The sequence below is a fragment of the Tetrao urogallus genome, assembly GCF_951394365.1.
Source record: "Tetrao urogallus genome assembly, chromosome: 1".
Taxonomy (NCBI): Eukaryota; Metazoa; Chordata; class Aves; order Galliformes; family Phasianidae; genus Tetrao; species Tetrao urogallus.
In genome coordinates, this window is record NC_136813.1 from 58,684,742 (window position 1) to 58,710,053 (window position 25,312).

Sequence of the window (25,312 nt, forward strand, 5' to 3'; positions counted from 1 at the left end):
GCCATCTGAAGAGACAACCGCTCGCTGCTGGAGGTGTCCTGCATCATGAGGACAAAAGGACAACAAAAATGACTATGAGGCAAAACGGTAACATCAGCAGCACTATTTCTATCTAATGATCAAGTTACCTTTTCAGTGACAAGTGTAGATAACACAACCTGCCTTGTGAGGACACCTACTTTAAAAGGCAGCCTTAGGTATAATCAGCAATTCAGCAAGTCACTTGTTTGCCCTGTCACACAAGATCCAATGCCTTTAAATTAGTTTCTCAATTTAACAAGTAAGGGAGTGAAAAAAAAAAAAAAAAAAGGAAAAAGAAAAGAAAGAAAAAAAAGAAAGAGAACATTGCCCTACTTTCAGAGAAATAAATGAAGCAAATCTATTACGTAGCAAAGCTGTTGTTACTGCTAAGTGAGTCATCGCTACTGACTTTGCCAGTTGTTCCTACAGACATGACTGGAAAGAAGGAGGTCCAAAGCTTACAGATGAGATGAAATTAAAAATAATTAAAAAAACAGGAACGGGAAACTTGCAGAATTCAGGGTATAATTTACTCCTCAAAGGAGACTACGCAAAGTATCCCTTGAAAATTTATTACGAGAGAACCACCTCACAGACTTTTGATTCATGAGGAAATTCATATCACTAGAAGTGTGCAGTAAGGGGATGGGCTTCTGAAGTGAAGGTAAAACCCAGGTTGTACAGCAGAGAATAGTTTATATAGCTTAGGTTATAGTTGTTATCTCTGGTTATTCGTTTACAGACTACTTCATCACAGACTGACTGCTCATCAGGCCCTAAAGTGTTTCCAGACAGCAAAATGCAGCTCAGGCGCCACTGACTCAGGTACAACTCAGTGCTGTCATCCTGACAGTTGAACGGCTCCTTGGAAAGACAGGAATGATCTGAGATAGAGTTTGTCATGTCCATATCATGTAAATCCACATCATGTCTTGGACATTACACGCTTGTCACTAGTGACAAATGCCCAGATCAGCATAGGCATCAGTAAGCATCAGTAAAATATGCTGCTGAAGGTATGATTCCATAGGTTATGGAAGAAGAGCATCCTCCTTCTTTCCAGTCCCTCTCTCCTTTCCTAATTCAAGTGGCAAACTCACACTGGATCAATTCTGGTTTTATCAAATCTCTCCTCAACCTAACAAAACTTGAGAAAGCAGCACAAAACTACCAGATAAAACCAAACAACCCTGGTCAGCTCTTCTGCCACTTTCCACAAAGGTTCTGATGAATTCCAGGGATAGAGAAGACCACAAAGCTGGCAGCAATGGGGAAAGGAGCAGGGAGAGAAATGGAAAGAGCCAAGTCCTTCCTTTTCTGGTAATAGGAAACTGCTATGAGATCAGCTTAGCTGCCTGGGAAATTTCAGTGTAAGAAGTCACAGAAGGATGAGGACTCCGAGAAGTTTGCGGTAATATGCTTATCTCGATTATCTTCGTATTTCCCATCTCAGTTCATCAGGTTTGTAAACAAAATAAAGGCATAAACCAAAGCAACTGAAACAGATTTATTGAGCAACTCAGACACCAGTCATGTCCTCACCTACATTGCAGCAATAAAGCAATTTCCAGGCTGGAGGGCAGGCGCTAATTCGAGATAAAAGATTAAACCCACAGTTTTTCCTCTTGTAAAATGTACCGAATCTCTTCTCTGTTTGGAAGACCATGAACAAAACCTGTCCTTTTAAGGAGGACAAAAGGATTGGGTTGTAAATGTTGGTTAATGCAGATCATAGAGGAGAAAGTCCCCGTAGGAGAAGTAGAAAAGCTTAGGCAAACGTTCCTATGACAGAGGATTGACAGATGTTTCATATTCTGGCTTCCTAGGCGTGGGAACATGAGTAACTGTTGAGAAGTTTGATTCTGCTTATATGTTTTTCCCCTCTAGTTTAAACAGAGACCAATGAAACCAGGAGCTGCAAAGAGTGAACCTAGAGAACTGTGCCATACTGGATAGAGTTACAAACTCTAAGCCGCAGTATCGAGTTCAGAGATGGCATGAGGATTGGCAACGGGCTGAAAAATACACGGCCAACGTTGTAAGATATCTTTGTGGGCGGTGTAAATCACAGAGCCAAAAGGTAATCCTGAGCTTCTGTTTTTCCTTCCCGTTTATTTCTGGATGGGAAGTGCACACAGAGCATTTTGCTGTGCTTTTGGCTTTATATAGTCTCTTTCAAAACATCCAGCAGACGAAAACATAATGGGCTCACAACTGGCTGAAAGGTTGGGCTCAGAGAGCCTCACCTCTGGCCAACATGTTGCAGAAAATGGGGTCACGTTAGGCTGGTGGCCACTCACTAGTGGGGTTGCGCAGGGCTCCATTTTAGGACCAGTTCTCCTTAATGGTCTCATCTATGAGCTGGGGACAGGTGTACTGATTCTGTGGACAACATTAAGATGGGAGGAGCCCTTGATTCCCTTGAGGGTAGAGAGGCCTTGCAAAAAGAGCTTGACAAATTAAAAGGCTTGGAAATCACCAATTGTATGAAATTTAACAAGAGCAAGTGTGACCTTCCGCACCTGGGATGGGGCAACCCTGGATCTATGTACAGACTGGGGGATGAGAAGCTGGAGACCAGCTCCATGGAAAGGGATCTGGGAGTTCTGGATGACAGCAAGTTGAATGTGAGCCAGCAGCGTGCTGCAGCTCCTCACAGGGAGCGGAGGGGCAGCGCTGAGCTCTGCTCTGTGTGACAGCGACAGGGCCCGAGGGAACGGCATGGGGCTGTCAGGGGAGGGCAGCTGGGGGTCAGGGAAAGGGGCTGCACCGCAGGGCGGTGGGCATGGAGCGGGATGCACAGGGCTGTGGGCACGGAGCCCAGTGCCAGAGTGCAAGGAGCATTCAGACACTGTTCTCAGACACAGTTTGGATTTTGGGTGGTACTGTATAGAGCTGAAAGTTGGACTGAATAATCCTGAGAAGCCTCTTCCAACTCAAGTGATTTTATGATACCGTGAATCCGTGAGTGCTTTTCAGACTTCATTTAGTTTTAGATTTTAAGTGCTGTGCTTTCTACAGTCAGGCTATCTTCCACAGAAAGACAGCTCTTAGAAACAGAAAACATTGAACTCATTTGTTAAATGGGTTAAATAGAAAATGTTTAATTCATTAAAGCAGTGGCTTAACAATTCCCTGAGAGAAACAGCCAAACACTGCAGCAATGTCTGCAGTGACCAAATGGAATTTGGCCATCACTGAGGGTTCCAAAACCTACATTGACCACTCTGCACAAAGTAATCCACTTCTTACTTTCATTACTAACGGAAATAAGTTTAACAACAATAAAAACCAACACAAAACCACTGTATGTGGTATTAGCAGGCTTTCCCAGAAACAGAATATTGACAGTCTTTAACTTTCCACGACCAAACTCTCTGGCTTTGAGCCTGCCGACTCAGACTCCCAGATTTCCTTGAAAACCAGAGGGAAACAGAGGTGGGCAGCACTGCCCACTAGGCAGAGAGCTGAAATCACCTCTGCCTTTACTCACCCTCTGCATCACCCAGTCCTGCTGGGCCTCCGGGTGGTATGTGCTGATTTTTGGGATGCGTCCTCTGTCATGAGAGTATGACTCAGTCTACACGGGTGTGGTACAGACCCCTTCCACCCTACATTACCCTTTACCACTAGCCTGAGGACACTGAATTCAATCTTCCTGAAGCCGGTTCCTTCCAAACATATGCAAATAGATTTTTCAAAGATGCAGCTCATCCAAATCTACTTGAGGCTTCCTGAGGACAGTAAATGGTATTTCTTTTATCCCAGGACTATCCTTCTGCCATAGGATTTGGTCCCAATTCGAGTTCCTAAGGATTTTCTCAGGAGACGCAAGGCACTTGAAGCAATAAAAAAATGTTTAGCATTGCAAACAAGACACAGAACTTCTCACCAACTTTATTCTGAGACCATTCTTGAATGCAGCTATATCTCTTTTACTAACACTTCCCAAAATTATTCAGTATGAGGCAGAAAGAAAGTATAGGAGGCTTCAACCCAAACAGGTAAGACTTGACAGAGAAATAAGAAACTATTAAGAGAGACTTCTATTTTACAAAATATTAAGCAGCTTTAATTACTATCATTACAAACTGAAGAATTATACAAAAACAGTTTGTTGTAAAGCCAGGTGCTCCATAGTGAGAAAGTACTAAAATTATGGTAGTACATTTTTTCCCCAGGGATTTATATTTTGACCATATTTTCATTTTTGCAGATTTTAACAAGTGCTTAAATAAATTCTTATAAAGAAGTAAACACAACCTGCAACCTTCCCCACGTTGACTGTGCTCCATAAACAGTAGGTACTGGAACATCTGTAAAAAGTTATCACTAGTAAATCCTTTTACTAAACTCCACTTCAGAAATGGCTGAGCAATTGTGAAGAATCACAGAAAAATTAACGCTGGAAATGACAACTAAGAATATCTAGTGCAACTGTCCACCTACATCAATATTGCTCATTAAATCATGTCCCTCACTGCCACATCCACATGGTTCTTGAACATCTCTAGGGATGGTAACTCCACCAGCTCTATGGGCAGCCTGTGCCAGTGCATCACCACTCCTTATGACAAGAAATTCTTCCTAATATCCAACTTGAACCTCCCCGGCACAACATCTTGTCCTGTCACTGTTACCTGGGAGAAGAGGCTGACCCCCTCCTTTCAGGTTGTTGTAGAGAGGAGGATGTCCACCAACCCTCGTCTTCTCCAGATTGAACATTCCTTCAGCCATCCCCCACAAGACTTGTGCCCCAGACCCCTCACAGCTTCATTGCTCTTCTCTTGATATGCTCCAGGGCCTCAATGTCTTTCTTGTAGTGAGAAGCCCAGAACTGAACACAGTACTTGAGGTCCAGGATAACAATCACCTTGCTCCTGCTGGCAACACTATTTTTGATGAAAGCCCAGATGCCATTGGCTTTCTTGCTTACCTGGGGACACTGCTGGCTCATGTTTAGCTGAGTATTTACTAACACTTTTAGATACCTTTCCTCCATGCAGCCCTCCAGCCTCTCCAAGCCAGTAACGATACATGGAATTCTTGTGAAGAAAGTGCAGGACCCAGCACTTTGTCTTGTTGAACTTCATCCCATTGGCCTCAGCCCAGCAATCCAACCTGAACAGGTTCCTCTGTAGAGCCTTCCTACCCTCAGGCACATCAACACTTCTCTCCAACCTGGTGTAATCTACAAACTTACTGAGAGTGCACTCAGTCCCCTTGTCCCAGTCACCAATAAAAATATTAAACAGGATAGCCCCAGTACCAACATGTGGGGAACACTTCCTGTGACCTGTTGCCAGCTAGATTTAACTCCATTCACCACCACCCTTTGTGCTCCAGTCCAGTAAGAACTTTTGAAGGCTGGAAATATCTACCACAGATTTCTTCAGCTAAACAGAGAAATGCAGTGAAGTTAGAGCTGAGCATAGGATCACTGGAAGTATTTGGCAAGATCTGCAATGGTGCTACTGAGTGATTTCTTTTTGCTTTTATAGTTCACCACTCCATGGTCAATCACTAATAAATGACGTTATGCTTCTCCTCATCAACCATTCTCTCTGTTACAATTTAAATACATAAATATTTTTCATAAATAAATTTTAAATAAAGATATAAATTTAAAGTAAATCATAGAGGCTTATGAAATCAAGGTATCGTCATGTTCTTTATTTTACCTAAATTTATACTGATTTCTTTCTTTTCTGGCAGAAGGAACAATTTAAAAAGAAACAAGACAAAAAAAAAAAGAGAAAATGAGAGAAAAAGAATGGGATCATCCTGGAGAAAAATGGATTTGATGGATGGACCACTAGCTGGATAAGGAAAGGAGAATAAGGAATTGGCTGGATGGTTGTACACAGAGAGTTGCGGTCAGCAGCAAAATGGTCAAGTGGAGACAGGTGATGAGTGGCTTTCCTCAGGGATTAGTGCTGGGGCTGGTATTATTTTACATCTTTGTAGATGACATGGACAGAGAGACTAAGTGCACCCTCAGCAAGTTTGCAGATGACACCAAGCTGAGTGGTGCAGTCAACCTGCTAGAGGGAAGGGATGCTATCTAGTGGGACATGGACAGCCTTGAGAGGTGGAACCATGCCAACTTCATGAAGTTCAGCAAGGCCAAGTGTAAGGTCCTGCATCTAGGTCAGAGTAATTCCAAGCACAGATACAGGTTGGGCAGAGAATGGCTTGAGAGCAGCCCTGAGGAGAAGGATTTGGGGATGAAAGATTCAACATGAGACAGCAATGTGTGCTTACAGCCCAGAAGGCCAACCACATCCTGGATTGCATCAAGAGAAATGTGACCAGCAGGTCAAGGGAGGTGATTCTGCCCCTCTACTTGCTCTTGTAAGACTCCACCTGGAGTACAGCATCCAGTTCTGGGGCCCCCAGCACAAGAAGGACATGCAGCTGCTGGAGTCCAGAAAATGGCCACAAAGATGATCAGAGGACTGGAGCACCTCCCCTATGAGGGCAGGATGAGAGAGCTGGGGTTCTCCAGCCTGGAGAAGAGTTGGTTCTGGGAGACTCCAAAGCAGCCTTCCAGTACCTGGAGGGGGCCTATAGGAAGCTGGGAGAGATGTTTTATAAGGACATGTAGCAACAGAACAAGGGGAAATGGTTTTAAACTGGAAGAGGGTAGATTTAGACTAGATATTAGAAAGGAGTGAGAGTGGTGAGACACTGGAATAGGTTGCCAGTGAGGCTGTGGATGCCCCCTCCCTGGAAGCATTCAAGGCCAGGCTGGATGGGGCTGTGAGCAACCTGGTCTAGAGGGAGGTGTCCCTGCCTATAGCAGGGGGTTGGAACCAGGTGGTTTTAAAGGTCCCTTCCAACGCGAATCATTCTATGATTCTATGTCCACCACTGAAATGGAAAAGATCAACTACAATAAGAGAGTTCCAGAAATAGCATTATTCCAGCTGTCTCCTGTGAAAATTTAGGAAGTAGCAAAGGGCTCTTACTCAAAGTCTCCCTTGGGTAACTATGGCATTTGGAAATGTTGCTGTCCTCAGCCTTCTGCTTTGACTTATTCTGGAAGTCTCTCCTTTTCTGGCGTAGTTGTCCAGTAGATCAGGGATTCATTAGTTGCTTTTGGGATTGCAAATCAACATACATTGCATTAGCATTATTTGATTCCTTGGTCTTGTGAGAGTGGTAACCTTTCCTCTACACTGTTATTTGCAGCAAAAATTGTGAGAGAAATTCCAGCATGAGCTGGGCTGTCTGGGGGAAGCAGGTAGAAGGGGCCATATGGTTTAGAATACTGTAGTTTTAAGTGTCCTATAGGAGTGTAGATATTAAATGCACCATGTTTTCATTACAGTGAAAAAAGCATAAAGCAAGATGGTATAAAAGCCATTTCCTTTTATAATCACTAACGAAACTACTTCGCATTTATAAAAGATGACAACGAAGGAGCCTTACTGGGAAAAGGACCATCACTGAAGAACTGTAGCATTACTAATAAAGTAAGATTAGGGCTTTTTTTCTCCTTGTGATGGTTTTCATCTCAGTATGAAAAACTTGCCAGTGAAAACCCAGCTGAAAGATGATAAATACTTTAGAGTGAGCGCTTTGAAATGCCTTCAGAGGCTCAGTGAGCCTCTTCCTACAAGGAACAGTGCTCAGTGGACCAACATTCTCCCAGCACAGCTACAGAGACCACTTCCTTCTTTACTCATGATTTTATGCAATTTTGTGTCAGTCACGGTGATTGCATTCCCTAAGAGAAAATACTAAAAATACAGAAGATTTGTTTCTAGTTTCCCTTTTAATGGGATTTAGCAGCTTGAAAGAAAGAGGAACAGAACCACGTGACCCATAAGCTCTCTGCATGTTACAGTCTACCACTTCTAGACCATCACTGATTCAGTGCTCAGGGCACAGAAACTCATGTTCTTAAATGCATATTACTCACTTTTTTTTAATTCTTCAAAAGAAAATGTATATTAAAAAAATCACAAAACGATCTCAGCTTAGCAAAGCAAGGAAGCATCAGTTCTTTCAGATGAAGTACGAAATGAAACAAAGCAGGAAGGAATAAATGGCAGCTCTTGCTTTAAGTAGGATTTCATCTCTAATCATTTTGGAGGCTGCCAACTCTTGAAACAGACATCCCAGCAATAACTGTTTGCCTCCTGGAACTTGAGAATGCTTTTTAAGACATTTTCTCCTTCCTCATTTTAACTTCAGTTCAATTAACAATGTCCAAAGCACTAATGATGACCACCCATTCCCTGAAGCACAGAACCTCTGAAATACAAGTCTGTTGCACTGAACCTGTGACAGGAATAACAGCTATCACAGCCAGTGAATGTGCCGTATAACCGGGAACTCCAGACTTCAGAAAGTTTGCAGCTTCCAATGGCAGGATCACACTTTGACAGAAAAACTTCATCTCACCTTAGTGCATGGGCCAAGAGGGAGAGAGGATCCCTGTTTGCTCAAAGCAATAGTAGGACACACTGTGGCAACATATTGAGTACGCCCAGACTCAGTGCAGGTGGGGTGATCCCACATCCAGCCGGTTAGGGCTCATCTCAAGCCACCAGCTGCAATGGGAGGGTGGCAGGGCAGGCAGGCTCATCTGCTGTGGGGCTTGCCTGTTCCAGCAGTCACATCAGGCAAGCACAAGCCAGCTGTTCCATCCAACTGCACTTTGTTTCTTAAGAGAAGGGTCATGCACCCTTTAAGCAAGAGCCCATGAGACAGTAATCTAGTGAATCAAAGCTTCACTAGCAGAAGGAAGAGGCTGGCTTGGCTTCAACAGAAAATACTTTTTTTCCTTCTTATGTCCTATGCCTTTATGGCTATAGTCAAACAGTCACAAAGTCCCATGCTCTGAATGGTTCCAGGTTGAATCGTCAGGGCATTCTGTGAGGGGCTGGCTCTCCTTAGCAAGTTCTATGGATTGAAGCAAGCTAAATTCTTTAAAAGCTTCAAACTAGAGGATAATAAGTTTGTCTGCATGCAACTGCCTTATAATTAAGCAGGTATGTTACTCTCTTCAAATCCCTGTCTTCAAAGTTGAAACACTTTACTGCTGAAACACTGACATGATTATAAGCCAAATACTTAGAACTAAAGTTCCACTATTTAAAAAAATAAAGGTGTTGAGTTACCAGAAACGTTAAGCTGGGTGTCAAATTCTGCATCTGTTTTCACTACTATAAATCCAGGCAAACAGCCACTATTGCAATTAATGTAGATATAAAAACCTTACATTAAGAAATCACATCAAAAGAAATGTAAATAAAATAGGAGGGGAAAATAGTTTTCACTGTGTTAGTGAGCTGAACCAGTTCATTGAAGATGAATTTAAGATTCATCTTAAAGATTCATCTTAAGATCAGGCCACAGCTGATGCAAGAAGGAGTAAAGCCACATACTCCTTCAGTAAAGTGGAAAATGGTTACTCACTGCCTGGCAGTATTTAACACCAAAATAGCTCTTTTAAGGGTCAATAGAAACACATGGAGCACAGCAAAAACTGTCACCACTCAATAATCCCTACCGGTTACCATGGAAAACTATGACTATGGACACAATCAGAGCTTGTCCAAGTTAGGAATGAGTAATCTCATATTCACCACCACCGCCCCTCTTTTATCTGGACAAACACCAAATACAAGTATATTCATTATTATTTCTTTAAATTTATCACAATACAGAAGAGGATATTACTTAAATATTCCTGAACTGCTAGTTCCTGTCCACTTGCTTGTGTTTTAAACACAGTTTTCATGATTTCTGGAGAATATCATTCACCTGGACTTCCACGCCCTGGATTTAAGGAAAAACAACAAACTGTGAACATATTGCTTGTGGTTTCAAAAAAAATTAACCAAGCTTTCAAGAGCTGTTGCAATTGTATTATTGTATTAAAATACAACATTGTGACACTGAAAACCGAATTGTTAATCTGTATAGAATAGGTAGAGTTCATGTTTTCCAGTTTGCTCTTATGAAGCTAAGAAATCTTCTTTGGAAGGATTTTCACTTGATGCCCCAGAATCCAGAGAATTGGAAAGACAGAGTGAAGAAAACATCACCAATGTAGCAATAAAGCTGTAATGATAAGGATCTTTCTTCCTTCCCAACACGGACGTTCGACTCTCATGGCCAACCTTGCTGAAGTCAGCTTAATTACCCTATGTTTTAGATGTGGCAGTTTGTTTAGTAGGGACACAGTACATGTGCATGTACCTACACTAACACAGGTTAACTTAGATGTATTTTAAAACTTCAGCTGCAAAAAGGTAATGTAAAGAAAGCAGCAGAGTCATCCAGAGCTTTCTAAGACAGAGAACAGCATGGCAATTTGTTAAGACCTGGAGTTTATGCTGTTGATTTAGCCCTTCAGCATTAAAACGTGCTTATCCCTTCATGAAGCCTACCATAAAGGATAGAAATGTTATCTCTATCATTGATAAGAGGAACTCCAGCATAACGGCTGTCATATTAATCTGAGGGTCACACATGCACCTGACTCCCAACACCCCATTCACATCTGCTTCCTGAAGGTCAGTTTACATTTCAGAACAATCCAGCTCCAAGCAAGGAGCTCTGCTATAAGAATTCAAACTCTATTCTTAACTATGAAACCAATTCAGCTGTCCCCAGACACTTCATTCTGCAAATTCAGGCACGTTTACTTAAATCTGCAGGCAGACATCCACAGAGTTCAAGGCCCACATTCACAAGTCAGTGAGAGTTTGGTGCTCAGAATACCATCTGTGGACGCCACTTCCTTGCCAACAAGAGGTCCAATTATTCTCTTCTGCAGATGAAAATCTAGAGTCTGAGCAAACATATGAACCACAATGTGGGGAAGCACTAGATCTCACTGGGCTACAGGAAGACACTACGTAATTTGTCATCCTGGAGCATTGTTACAGCTCTCCAAATTACAAGCCAACTTCTACTGGGATTTTGCACATGGTATCTATAAAACCATACTGCTTTTATTCCCACTGCAGCATTTTCCTTCCCACAAGCAGAGGAGGCTGCTCTTGCAGAGCAAGGCTGAAAATATTAATAGGGCAGCACACAGTCGCATTCACAGTTGTGTGCACAGTGCAACAGGCAGGAGCAGAGCAATGCTATGTGCAGGTGATGCAGCACATGGTGACAGCGGCAGATTTCAGCTTCAGCCCCACAGTGCAGGGCAAAAGCAGAAATCTGGGCAAAGAACAGGCAAGGGGGAGAAAGAATGTTGCCAGGCTGAGAAAGAAGAAGCCTACAGGAAGGAAGATGGAGGTGCTGTAACTCCTCTGCTACTGTGCCAGAGGCACAGGCAATGACAAAACCTCTATGCCTACTGTTGTTTCAGCCCTCATGCATCATTCTACCCACAGCAGCCAAAGAAATGTTAAATGAGGAAGGAAAGCTGGGATGGAACGTCCTGGTCACCTCCACATCCGGCATCATCCCCCGTTTCCTTACTAGCCAAATATAACTCAGATTTGTTTCACTGTGGTATTTTCTTTTGAATCAGCAGATTCTTTGTTGTTCAATTAAAATAAATCATGCCAAATCTGTAGGAAAACACAGAAACTCAAGAGGCAGGGTTACTGCCATGAAATATATATGTAGAAGCAATGTATCACAGTACCATCTCCTGGCAATTCACCCGTCTGAAAACGGGGGAATATCACAAACTAGTAATCATTTTTAATAAATATATACATATAAATAATGTTGACATTTTTCTTCAACAAATAGAAGTTTGAGATTTACACATGCTGGTAAAGGAAGGAAAACCTTCACCTTCTTCAGTAAAAACAGAGATGGAGCCTATGCAGTAAATCACAGCTACTTTTCTGTAGTGTTTTCTTGTAACTGTTGAGCCTTTTAAGAATCTGATTAAAAAGAATCACAACGTAGATAAGAAAGATGAGAAAGCAAGAAAGATGAGAAAGATTTTTGTTCTTATCTATTTCAGCGACACCCATAACCTGCATCAAATTAATCTTTCATTCTGCATCAACCAGCAAATTTTGAGTAGCATTTCAATTTTAAACTCAGTTTTCTTCATGAATTAAATATGGCACCTAGTAATATAATCACTGCAGCAAGGCTGGAATTTTCATTTCAATAATGCATTGATTAAACTCTGCCCCCCAAGAGCTTCAGTTTTCCATATGAGAAAGATTGCTTTGATTATCACGTAACTGCATTATCTATGTATTAGGGTTTAAGCACAGGGGCATGATTTGGAAAGCATTTGGAATTGTGCCTGTCATATATAATCTATACACATATGCACAAATTAAAGGCCATTGAGCTGGATTCCCCGGTGCCTTTCTGGAGCTCAGCTGGCATAGCTGCACTGAAAATCGGTGTCATTATCAGGAGACAGACGATTGCTCCTGGCCCCCACCTCCCCCTCCCCGGAGCTGTCCTTCGTGGCTCTGCTTGCTGCATCCTTTGTGCGCTGCCAGCTCTTTGTTGTGGGGGCTGCGGCCTTTGATTTGATCCCGCTGCTGTGTCAGAAACAGAAAGTGGGATTTGCTGAACAGCATGTTACCGATAATTACTTTAATTTCACATCTCCATCTCTGCCAGGATTCTCATGCACAGCAATGCTGGCTGGCTGCACAGCACAAGCTTCATTTCACTTCTAGACTCCTTACCACGAGGCTTAACACAAACCAGAACACATACAAGAAGCTAACAGCGCAAAACACTGAGTCTTCACCACACATAGCTCCATTCCCAGAGACAATGGGAACTGAATTTGGGGCCAGCTGCTGGGGACACGTACATAACAAACTGCATGCAGCTGTAGCTGAAACACCTGTGAAAACCCACTGTGAAAGGCAAGCAAAGAGGGTATAACCTTCAGGAAATACTGGTTACCCACCAGACAGAGTCTCTGCAGCTTTGCTAGCTTATGTCTTTTGCAACGGTTTGATCTCCATGTTGCTAAGCACGTTCATACAGTCTTTAAAGTAATCTTCTTATGTGAAATTAAAGTTCATATTAGTTCATCTTTGCTGCTGTTTTGACCTGAGTTAGTGAACTTTGAATAGCTGATTTAAGATAAAGCTCAGACCTCTAATGGTGCTTCGCAGTACTCTTACAACCTAAATTGCGCTTCTGGAGATATTAGCAGCCAATAGTTAAAGTATTTTATTTCCACAGCTATATCCTAGGCTAGACAAAGCATGATCAATTAATTAATGTAACAGCATGAGAAGATGCACAGGCTGGCAGATGGAAGCAGTCCAGACCATGTAATTGGTAACATTCAGGTGTATCTGCACTAACAATGAAGTCAGCTCCCTGTCCCTCAGATTATGTTGGAACATCAGCCAAAGCAAGCCTCACCTCAACTGTGAGAAATAAAAACTAGTATTTGCAAACCCTTAAATACACCAGCCAAAAAAAAAAAAAAAAGTATAAAACATAGATCATATTATAATGCCAGTAATGAAAACCTGCAAAAGTTTGTAAGTCTTCAGATATGGGTTAAAAAAAAAAAAAGATCCATACAAAACTTTGCTGAACATCAAACGAAATTCCAGAAGACAGGTGCTGGCAAACAGAGCCAGCCTAGACTCGAACCTAGACTGATGTAAGTATGCTAGGGATCTGAGCTGAATGCTTTGTGCAACTCGTTTCAGACTTCGATTTTGTGAGCTGTAGGCAAGGGCCTATTTCCTCTGTGCCAAGTGCAGCTAGTAACAGCTGTAAAATGGTGCTGGCTGCCTGACAGGGCACAACACTTTCATCCTCTGACCTTTCTGAGAAAAGGACCAAGGCTGGTATAGGTACACACTTGCACATTTTTTCCATTACATAACATATTATCCTGATGCAACTAATTATTACACTGTAAACATGACTTTATGTTCATCATTTCTCAGAATGATAAATATCTTCTCCAGCTGAGTTTGTAAACATATACCCTTTGTAAAAATCCTGCTGGTAATTAGGTCTTCTAAGTTTTACTTTGCATGCTGTTACCTCCGATATTAGAATTAGATGCATTTGGTCTGCATATCCTGTGCAACAAACATTCTCACCACAACATACTTGGCTTATATGACAAACCATATGGGAGTTAAAGGAAAAAGCAATCTGGAAGTTTAAAATCAGGTGCCCAAGTAAAATGCACTGTTTCAAAGCACACTGTGCTGTCAGACCAAAAGCAAAACATCAAACTAGCTTTTGTCGGCTGGCTAAATATGGTTCTGCATCTTAATTAGGTAATCAAATTCAAATCAAAATGTTTGCTTCTATTTTCAAAACATTCCTTATCTGACCACACTCTCAACCACAAGAAGCTGAAGCCACGAAAATCGAAGGGCAGGGAATCACATTGGGTTAAAGCAGGCAAAGTTGACTTTACTATCTCTTCCAGTAGAGAAGTCCCCTTGAGTTCAAGGATCAGGGCCTTGGAGAAGAAGAGGCAGTTGCAGAGGACCTGGGACCTTCACGTTCCTTCACTTCTTTTTTGCACACTCCAGGAGCTAGGTTACCATCTGGCATGGGCTTGCAGCAGCTGCACAAAATAAACTTGAGCAAACATACGGGGACAGGTGTGACTAACAATTAAGAGGGAGAAGTACTGCATTTCAATTGACCTAACAAAAGCTCATGGGGAGTCTGCATCTCTAAGCATGTCATGTCCCACCTTTCAGCTTTATTCTTCGACCTTTGTGGATGGGAGGAGGCTTCAGCCACTTCACTGCTCCCAGGCACATTTTTTGTGTTACACCTTTAACTTTTTCCCTTAAACCATGCACTGACTGGTCAACATAAATGTGGTAAGCAGTAAAAAGCTTTGGATTTCTCTTGATTACTTCAATTCGCTAAACTCCCTTTCAGCTCCCTGTCCTCTCAAAGCAGCATTCTGTTTAACTTGAAATATAACTTGAAATATAAGCTCATTTATGCAAATGGAGAAATAAATTTGTAAAGAGTGCAATAGACAGCTTACAATTCTGGAAACACATTTGAATGTCCTTAGAGGGACTGGGAAGTTACTAAGTATAGCCATATTTTCTACAGAGGTGACCGAGATCGCTGCTGAATGCCATGTGTCTCCTGTAATACATATTGAGCAAATCTCATAAATAGAAAAGGAAATGACAGTTTTCTCTTCACACAAGAAAAATACGTTCCGTCTAGATTCCAAATGAGGAACTTGTGTTCCAGGGAGGTGAAACGCCCACTTCATTTAAAGCCTTGCTACTTGTGATTCACTTGTACAGAATGACCCTGTTAATTTGATTGTGGCCAACATGTGAAGCTCTAGGAAGTGGTTTTCAAATTCACAGTTTCTGCAAGACTAAACAATTCAACTTAGCTGAGTTCATGAGAATGAAAAGCCTGAATATCAGAATGAGCTCATTCAGAAGACCGCATAGGGCTGCTTAGGTTGTAGAGACTGGGACAAAAAGTTGGAGAAAGCTGCCCCTTGTGCATGGTTCTGTGCTCGGAAAGGCCTGCCAGATATGTTCCTTCTACCTCCCACCCCACTGCTGTTGTGGTTAACCTAGCATGGCCACACACATGCAATGACCTTGAGATACGTCAAGCCTCAGTCCTTTCCTATCATCTGCTTCCACGCAAGAGGAGGGAAAATGACAGAGCATCATGCAGAATCTGGCTCTATGGCAACAGAAGTTTTCCTCCTCCAGAGGAATTCCCTTCTGGCTATTTGCAAACACAAAACAATCCCTGCATCTGCTGAAAAAAAAAAAAAAAAAAAAAAAAAAAAAAAAAAAGTGAAATCTGGTGATTTTGAGAGAAAGCTGGTTATGAGAGACAGAACCTGGGATCTCTCTGCAGGTCCCTCCTCAGATGCACACACCAGGTCCTCCAGGTGTAATCTGCTGTTCTTTAGTATGATAGTGCTGAGGTGTCAGCTTAACCTTTAAGTTCTTTATTATGAGTGTGGTGAGGCGCTGGAACAGGCTGCACAGAGAGGTTGTGGATGCCCCATCCCTGGAGGTGTTCAAGGCCAGGCTGGATGGGGCCCTGGGCAACCTGGTCTAGTATTAAATGGGGAGGTTGGTGGCCCTGCCTGCAGCAGGGGGGTTGGAGCTTCATGATCCTTGAGGTCCCTTCCAACCCGGGTCGTTCTGTGATACTAGATCTGCAAGATCTCCAAGCAGATTTTAAGCAAAGTCCATACAGAAATGAAGATCTGCATGCATCACAAGAGTGAAGTCCAATCAAGTTAACAGGTGAAGGCTTTGCCAGAACCGTTGGGCAGGAGAACACATGCTAAAAGTGAGTCACTTCACAAAGATCATAAAGCATACAACAAGAGCACACAAGGCTGGTGTACTGGGCTTCCAGTGCATTATTCTAGAAGCTAAAACAACCAAGTCCATAGTTAGAAAAAAAGCAACTCTTAAGACTCATGCCAAACCAACAGAAACGCCACCTATATTCTTACTACCAACATCCAAATAACTGATCACATTTCATCACGAAGAAACATGTTGCTATTGCCTGAGGCAAGTGCAGAATCTACTAATGAACCCAATAGGAACAAATGAGATATGAAGCCTGAACTCGACAAACAACATTCCAGTTGCTGCCTTATGATTTTGGTGAGATGTGTTTTAAGGCAGATTCTTCAATGGAATTTGTTGCTTTTTGTAAAATGTATCTAACTGTTGCACAGTGCAATCCAAAACATAGGCAGGTCCCATACTCACACAGGTCTTGCAAGCACTGGCAGCCATGGTGCTTTGAGAAATACCACTAGCAGAAATGAAATGAAGCAGTTTCAAGTGCATGTTAACATAAAGCTCACGAGTCTTGCTTTGAAAGAGTAAAGCATGGAACTTACTCTCAGCCCAGGTGAAAAGTCACCTGCTTTACATTTTGTGATCAGTATGAGTAGTAAAGTATGCTTGCATTTTCTTTACCAGCTCACAAACAGAACCAGATATAACAACTTGTATTACTGACTGCCTTTACTGCAGGAGCAATCATAGCACCAATAACATTATTCCTCTGCTTTCTAAAAGCAGCAAAAAATATATCCTCAGCGTCTCAGAGTGCAATGAATTGAACTGCTAAGGGCTTACAGACCAGCAACGTTTCTAGGACTGTATTTATTACACACACCTCTGTTGCCTCCAGAAGCTCCCTGAGCAACACTTCCATCTCCTTCATGCCTATGTTGAGAGCTCTGTGTTTTTCTTCCAACTTGTCATATTTATTTCTCTCAAATTTATTATCTCCTGTCTGAAGATAATTTAATCACAGGGTTACCATGTAAAATTTCAAGAACAGATGAGTTAAGGATCCTATAAGCTGTCCATCAAAACCAGGTTTTTCCCTATAGACATCTGTGGAAATGCTTGGAGCAACAATTGTCTCGTTTCCTGCCTAATGACCAAACCACTGCAGTTCTACCCACTGATGCCTAAAACATTCCCTAAAATATTCCCTAAAATATTTGCATTGATTGGGCATAGCTTTTAAATCTAATAAATCCAAGCTGACAGAGGGATAATACTGTGGGGCCTCACAAGCATGAGCAGCAAGTAAAACAGAGGCATTACTGTAAAGCCTTGCTGTAAGAGCTCACTACAGCTTTGGCTTTCCTCAGGAAGCAACCACATATTGTAGGCACTGTTGGGCAGGGCTCCACTATTTCTCTGCTCATCTCACTTTCAGCTTAAAGATCTCTAAAATCACAAAAGATCGCCAGCTACTCAACAGTTGCAAAACACCAGGAGCACTTGAAACTTCCGATACCAGCATTTATACACAGAGCTGCTCCTTCATCCATCTGGAGAAGAAGAGAGGGGATTTTACCCCAGCACAGCACTGTCCATCCCTCTCACCAGATCTCCCCCCTCCCTCCACTTAGCACACAAGCCAAAAGGACCCACACTGGCAGAGACACTTTCTGGGGTTGCAGTTCTCCCCTGCAGTACATCTTGATCGCACAAGGTGATATTGCTGAGGAAAGACATATGACCCAAAGAGGTGTGCCCTTGCAGTGCAAGCCAGCGCCTGCAGCTTCCCACACTGCACAAGATGAAAGTAATGAAGGCTACAGAAAGCTTTCTAATTTCCCATGGTACTCAGGACAAACACTTGGGGCTGATGCAACTCCCATTTCTTGTTAGCCTAAAAAAAATAGAGGTGATTATTTCCAAACCTAAAATACTTGTGAAGAATTCATTAATCACTGTTAGAAAATGAAATGCCCAGGGAACGGGGCTCTGCCTGCGAGGCCATGCTGAACAAGAGCTAAAGGTACCACTGCTGGGAGACTTCTCAGCACCTGCTGGCTGATATCACTCCATGGCACTCCAGGTCCCATTTGGTTCCATGCACCCAGCAGGAGGCAGGGTCCTTCTCTGTTTGCTCACCACAAGAGGACAAGAATTATTTGTACAGTCACTGGAAGCAGTGTCAAACAAGCAAACAGAAGATGGCAAACAGAAGTTCTGCCCTTGTAAAGACAGCTCACAGAACAGAAGAGAGACTTTGTCTTCCTAGCTCAGCCTTGCTTTCTGTTTGCTTATCTTCCTTCGGGTGAAACAAAATATATCCAGCTCTTGAAATTCTCAATATATCGATGTGAGGAACACAGGTTCCGTTTCTAAGTTGCCCCGAGGCTCAATAAATGGCGTTTAACAGTGACCCCTAGTGTTCTTTAGCAGCACCTTTGCTTTTTGCTGGAGGATTATTCTACAGCTTATAAAAAATGAAAACAGAAATAAAAAAAAGAACCCACTAGCAAAATCTGCTATTGGCACATAATATGGATATCTAAACGAGATCCAGATGACAGATTTGTTGATGACATTTTATTTGAACAAAGAGTCTCTATACAATTTCTTTTTTCCCCAGCCGGGCCTATTGCTACAAATGTGACCAATACATGATCTTACTGCTCACGTTTTTACATCACTTGTATAGTGCAACATGTCAGCTCTTTATGATGACAACCGTTTAGGAAAACCAAAAAGGAAGAGACTGAACTGCATCTAAAGTATGGTACAGGAGAGTAAAAAGCAAGGGCAGAAGAATCTGGAAAGTAAGTGGAAGAGAAACTTCAGATCTTAGGCATAATGGCTGCATAAATAAACATACTTACATAGCAAAACGAAGCTTGACAACATCATCAGCTCTACAATATTTTTGTTATCTATGAGGATAACCAGGCCTACGGGAAAGCTGAAGAGGGACATTTTATAAGGGCATGTAGTGACAGGACAAGGGGAAACGGTTTTAAACTGGAAGAGGGTAGATTTAGACCAGATATTAGCAATAAATTCTTTACTGTGAGGGTGGTGAGACACTGGAACAGGTCGCCCAGTGAGGCTGTGGATGCCCCCTCCCTGGAAGCATTCAAGGCCAGGCTGGATGGGGCTGTGAGCAACCTGGTCTAGAGGGAGGTGTCCCTGCCTATAGCAGGGGGTTGAAACCAGGTGATTTTAAAGTTCCCTTTCAACCCAAATCTTCTATGATGATTTTATGAAACATTCAAGACAATAGGTACAGTTCTCCAAAGACTACAATTGCCACTGCAAATCCAGATTAAACAAACCATATGTAGCCAAAACCTCATGTAAAGTATCTGGTTTGACTTGCACTTAATGAGGACTTCCATTAGCAAACCACAAATAAAGAAAGAATGAACAAATAAAAACACAGCAAAAGAAGTGGCTAATTAAGAGCCTGAACTTGTAAAAGGTGCAGCACTGCAGTCAGACTGACTCCAGGGCAAATGAAGGAAGACATGCTTCACAGCATGTGTTTCACAGATGCTTAAATTTGTGTTGCCTTCGCCAGATCAGCTCGAGTTCACTGAGCTGAGTTTGAATATACATTTTGTTATTCCATGCATTAAAAATATGTAATTCCTAATCTTACTAATCTTTATTTGAAAAGGATGAGATTATCCATGTTAAAAGTATACTCAGTTCCTGCAAACCAGTTATTATTCTTCCCTCAGAAACTCTCTGCAAGTTTTCTCATTGCTGATGGTGCCATCAATCAGATTTCCAAGTTTCCTTCTGTGTTCCAAAGGCAAGCTTAGTCAATAAGTATAAATAACACACTCACAGTTATTCTTGGCTAAGAACACCAAAGTTCATTCTTTTATTTCTATACAGATTTCTTAAAGACAGAACTATTCTACTTGTATTTTCTTTTGACACTTACATAGCAATTTGGATCAACAGAAAACTGAATGTTATTAAATGTGTTGGGTTTTTTTCTAAATCACTGCCTAATAAACATCTTCACACATTTTTTCAACCTACTGTGTCATCCTCTTGAAAGATCAGGGGAGAGAGAGAGAATGCAGTAATAATTATGAGAAAGGAAATACCTCAGACAACTACTGAAAGCTCAAAACCTCTTCATCTCCCCATGTCATTTTCCACTTAGACTAAGGATCAATTTGTAAGTTTTCAGCTTTCCCAGAGACAACAGAAATTCTCTCTCTCACACACACAAACTCAGGGAATTGCATTGCACAGTAATCTGGAATGACTTCAACACTAGAGGGCAGGAGAGCATCCTTTAAATCAAAGTATTGCAGTTCCAGCAGTTAACCTTCACCAGCAGAACTCCTCTTTGGTCTGGTAAGAAAATAGAAATAGTATTTCTATTCTTAAGGACTACTTACATCTAGTAAAATTATCATGTTTCCTACTCCTACTTGTTAGTGCAAGCAAAGCAATGCCAGTTGAAGCTGAATAAAATGAACAATAAAGTCTCCTTTCACTACAACATGCTGTTTTAGAACATACGCTAGCACACCTCCAGTCACCTATGTAATTTACGTAATCACTACTGGCAGATCTAGTTAATGTTTAGTTAGGCTTCTCCTGAAAAGGATTTTTATATATTGTTATATATTGTATATAAAAAGTGTATATACATAACATAATATATTGTAGCCAACTGCAGAGAGATCTGTATTTATCCTATTTACTGAACTTCCTTCCTCATGCAGAGGATCATCAGGTTCTCCTCTCACTACTGATCTCCTTGATACACATGGCTGGGACTGATATGTATCAAGGACTGACAGCCTTTCCTGGCTCACAAGCATCTCTCTCTGCTGTACAGTAAAGATGTGATCTAACTCAGCCTCGGTGAGAAGTTGTGTCTTTGACAGAACATCAGAGTACTCATTTATTTATAGGATGCAGAGCCATGCCTATTTGTCACATCAGACCATCTTTAAACCAGCAAATTGGAACTAAAGCAAAGAAGCAAAAAACAGTTTGGAACTTCAGGTTAATGTCTGCAGTAGTCAGTGCTGTCTTAACACAGGAGTCAGCAGAGCCCCCAGTGAATGAATCACAGACTCAGCCATCTGTCTGGAGAAAAAGCATGCTCAGTTCTCACTCTTAAACATGCACTGAGGGATGTCATAAGAGGGGATTCACCTTGTGAGCACAACTCTGCCCAAATGCAAATGTGATTAAGCAAAATACTCAGTGCACCTGCCAGTCCAGTGATTGTGATGTCTCTAACACTTAGCTAATGTGAGATTTTAATCTACTGCTCATGGCAATATTTTTTTTAACTATGAATAGAAAAGTGCTTCTCTGACATACATGTTGACATATGCAAGGGTCAGATATGGACCACACATTCATTAAAGCAGCTCTATCAGTAAAGAGAGAACATTCAGAGGGTGATGATAATCACACCAATAAAGACAGGGGGAGAAAAATGATTCCAAAGATGCCACAAAATCGCTTTCAAAGGAAGCCAAAAGTTGAAGTAGATAAGCTTACATTAGTCAATTGTGGACATTTCTGCTTTGCATACATTGCACCTCACTCAGTCATTGATTCATTTTCTTTGTGGAACTGAAGGATACAAAGGAACTTCTTTACAGTGAGGTGACGGAGCACTGGAACAGGCTGCCCAGGGAGGTGGTGGAGTCTCCTTCTCTGGAGATGTTCAAGACCTGCCTGGATGCCTACCTGTGCGACCTGCTGTAGGGAACCTGCTTTGGCAGGGGGGTTGGATTCGATGATTTCTGGAGGTCCCTTCCAACCCCTACAATTCTGTGATTCTGTGAAATGGCAAGGTATAACACCTTGTAAGCAGGTTGCATCTCTGAGACAGTGACCTGAGAGAAGTACAAGTTATTTTCTGTATACAATTGTTTCAAATTTTGCACCTTAACAATAGAACAATCAAAACACTTACTTCTTCAAAAGAAATGTCAACAAATAGGATTTCATATCAGCTAACCAGAAAGAGTGCCATGGATTACTTTTTGTCCATGCTGCTACCTGCAGTAGCAAGCAGTACTCATCAAAGCCAAGGGAGATGAATATCAAGTGTGCATCTGCTCCAGCTGCACTCCCTGCAATAGGGACTCAATCTCATAGTCAAGAGATAAAGTTCTCATATTATTCACTATTTTAGTGAATTTAGAAAGCAAATTTTCCAAATTAATCAAGCAGACACAGTCCTGTCACACACAATTACATGCACATTTCAACTGAACAACAGGTTTTTTTTTACTTAAACGCTTCCATTCAGACCCATGCCCCAAGCATCAAAAATCTTATAATCTTAAAATATCAGACCATGCATATGTTATGATTCACAAGTATGGTCTGCTTCCTTCCTTCGCTCTTCATCCAGTTATCCCACTGTTCTTTGTTCCTGTACCTTTACTGTACTAAATAGTAAGCGCTACCATTATGGCATACGAAATAGTTGCGGGGTTTTTTTTGTTTGTTTCAGTGCTGTAGCTCTGTGTATGAAAACATGCACAAAGAATTTTCAGTTCTGAGTAATGGAGGGTTTAGGAGCAGTCACTATTTTGAAAAGGTCAGGCTGCTGGGTCCCTACAGGGAGGACTTCACAGAATCCTCTTCTAACTGAGATACCTTCTAGCCTGTGTACACACACTCCTCAAACACAGCCTCCTAGGGTCAGTGCAGGGGCTACTGTGGACTCCTTTGGCCTCCTGAACCAAGGCCACTGATATAATCTAGACTGGTGGCAAAGGAAGCCAGGAGCATTTCAGTCTCCCAGCACACCCAGCTTGGCTCATCACCTCTACTTTTTCCGGATTTTACCTCTACTTCAGTAGCCCCTATGGAACCATATTACTTTGCATACTAGCCAACATAACCAGTTCATATGCTTCTCAGAAGAAATCTGAGCAACACAGAATCCAAAAGAAAATCTAAACAAAGCAGAAATTATCTCTTAGGAGCAAGTCTTACTTCTATGCCACAGCTTCTACATATGGAGGAGCCTATCTGTAGAGAGTAGTAGAGCTTTGTAATAAATGGTGCCTTTTACAGTGCAAAATACTTTTTGTAGGGTTAAAATTCAACTTAGACAGCTTCATATTTTATTATGAGTAGCAAGAAGCAAAAGGAAATTCTGTTTTCTTTATTGACTTAAAACAAGTTTCTCTGAAGACTTTTGAGCAAGGAAGATTAAGCACCTGTATACTCAATGAATATAAAGATGCTATAATTATAAAATAAACAAAAGAGTTTGGCAAAGCAGGTTATAATAACAAAAAGAAAACAGATAGAAGGCTTGCCCCCATCCTGGGCTCACTACAAAACTCCAGAGGAGGGAACTCCAGAAGAGATCCTTTCTCACTGGTAGTCAGCTCTTAAATGGGTCTTAAATGGGTGAATTGCCTTCACCTGTGCTTCCGTGGCTGACTCATTGCTCATCTCAGGTGATCAATCAGAGGTTCAGGCCATGGTTCAGCACTTCCCATACAGCATCCTTAAGCATCTCTGGCACCTCTGGTAACCATACTGGTGCATGTTTTAAAGAGAAAAGTCTTCTAAAATTAAACTCTTGGAAAAAAAACTGAATCCAAATGTGATTTTGGTTACTTCTGATACCAACCACAGGACTCAATGGAATCACTCTGCACTCACCACCACCGCAACAAATCAAAACCTGCTGCAGAGAACAAATCTAAATATCAAAACTATTAAAATTATTATTTTAGGGAAAAAAAATATATATATAATTAGGTTTACATCATTCAGATAACCATAAACAGCAAGCAGCAGATGACCCAACAAAGACTTATTTCCTAGGAACAGAGTCATGCATCCCCACAAGTTATTTGACAAGCGCTGCCTTCAAAATCAGGGCAGTAAAAGGTCACTCACATACACCAGAATCACACAGGATGGCTGGAATTAGTTTGGTCCCTCTGGCCCAACTCCTTCCCAGCAGGCCCATCCAGAGCAGGGTACACAGGACCACAGCCAGGTGGCTTTTGGAGTCCTCCAGGGAGGAGACTCCACAGCCTCTGGGCAGCCTGTGCCAGCATGTGGTAGAGCAACGACTCTCCCCCTTCTATTAGACTTCTTGGTGCTTGGTGCGACACAACTCCTTGGATGGAATGTGGAGGATGAGTATGTGAAGGGACTCCTTGTGCCTGGCCCCTGCTTGCCCATGGGTTGGGAGGGGCAAAGGATTGGAACACTAAGGCACCCTCTCATTGCATCTGCCTCCTGCTTCTCATCTCATTGCCTGGGAACAGTTGTGGAATCAATCAATCATCTCTTGACAGACTAGTACATCTGTACCCAGACTGTGACCCAAGGAAGCAGTAGGAATTTGTGAGTCCAACAAGTTCTGGGGTTGATGCAACTTGTGACAAATAACAGAACACTTTGCCATCCAAAGGGGCTGGTACGAAAAAGCACCTATCAAAAGTCAATACTCCTATAAATAGCGATTCTAAGGGAGACCCTTTGAGCTCTCATGGATCACAACAGGCAGTGAACGGTATCTCCCTGAGATACATGCCTCCCACGTGTTACCAAATCCTCAGGGCTCTCTATCAACAGTGGCCAGGGCAAAGTTGTCTCACTTGAGTCAGCCTCAGTCATCACCCACAGAGGAATGCCAATGCATTGTGAGTATTGTTCTGAACTCGACTAGAGAGAAATGCTAAGGATAGGCTAGCTTACTCTTCTTCCATCCACCTCCCGATTCATATATGTTCTTTAATGATACATGCTTGTTTCACAAGTGTGGATGCTGAGATATTTTATTGGATCCACATATCTCTGGTTATCCATGTGTGCTCCTGTGAGTATCTGTTTCACATTTCTACACTGATTTAACAGGATATCCTGTTAGTAAGTTAGTGCAAATCTTGTCATCCATAAAACTGTAATCAAGTCGCAGTTTAATCGTTACATATTTCAATAAATGACCTTATTAATTTCTAAATTAATTAATGATTAATGCCAACAAAATTCAATCGTTTGATCTGTCTCATATTAATGAAAAAATCTTAGATCACTGCTGAACATAA

General features: G+C 41.9%; 1 protein-coding gene across 1 annotated transcript in view; it reads left to right on the forward strand.

The window, feature by feature from the left end:
* Positions 1–19,008, forward strand: part of LOC306950889 (uncharacterized protein) — a gene marked incomplete at both ends in the record, with an annotated part of 30,812 nt that extends 11,804 nt beyond the window's left edge. The window contains 4 exon segments of the mRNA XM_079541287.1: positions 14–56; positions 58–79; positions 1,934–2,101; positions 18,937–19,008. Coding sequence (XP_079397413.1) covers positions 14–56; positions 58–79; positions 1,934–2,101; positions 18,937–19,008 — 305 coding nt within the window.
* Positions 19,009–25,312: the final 6,304 nt, after the last annotated feature.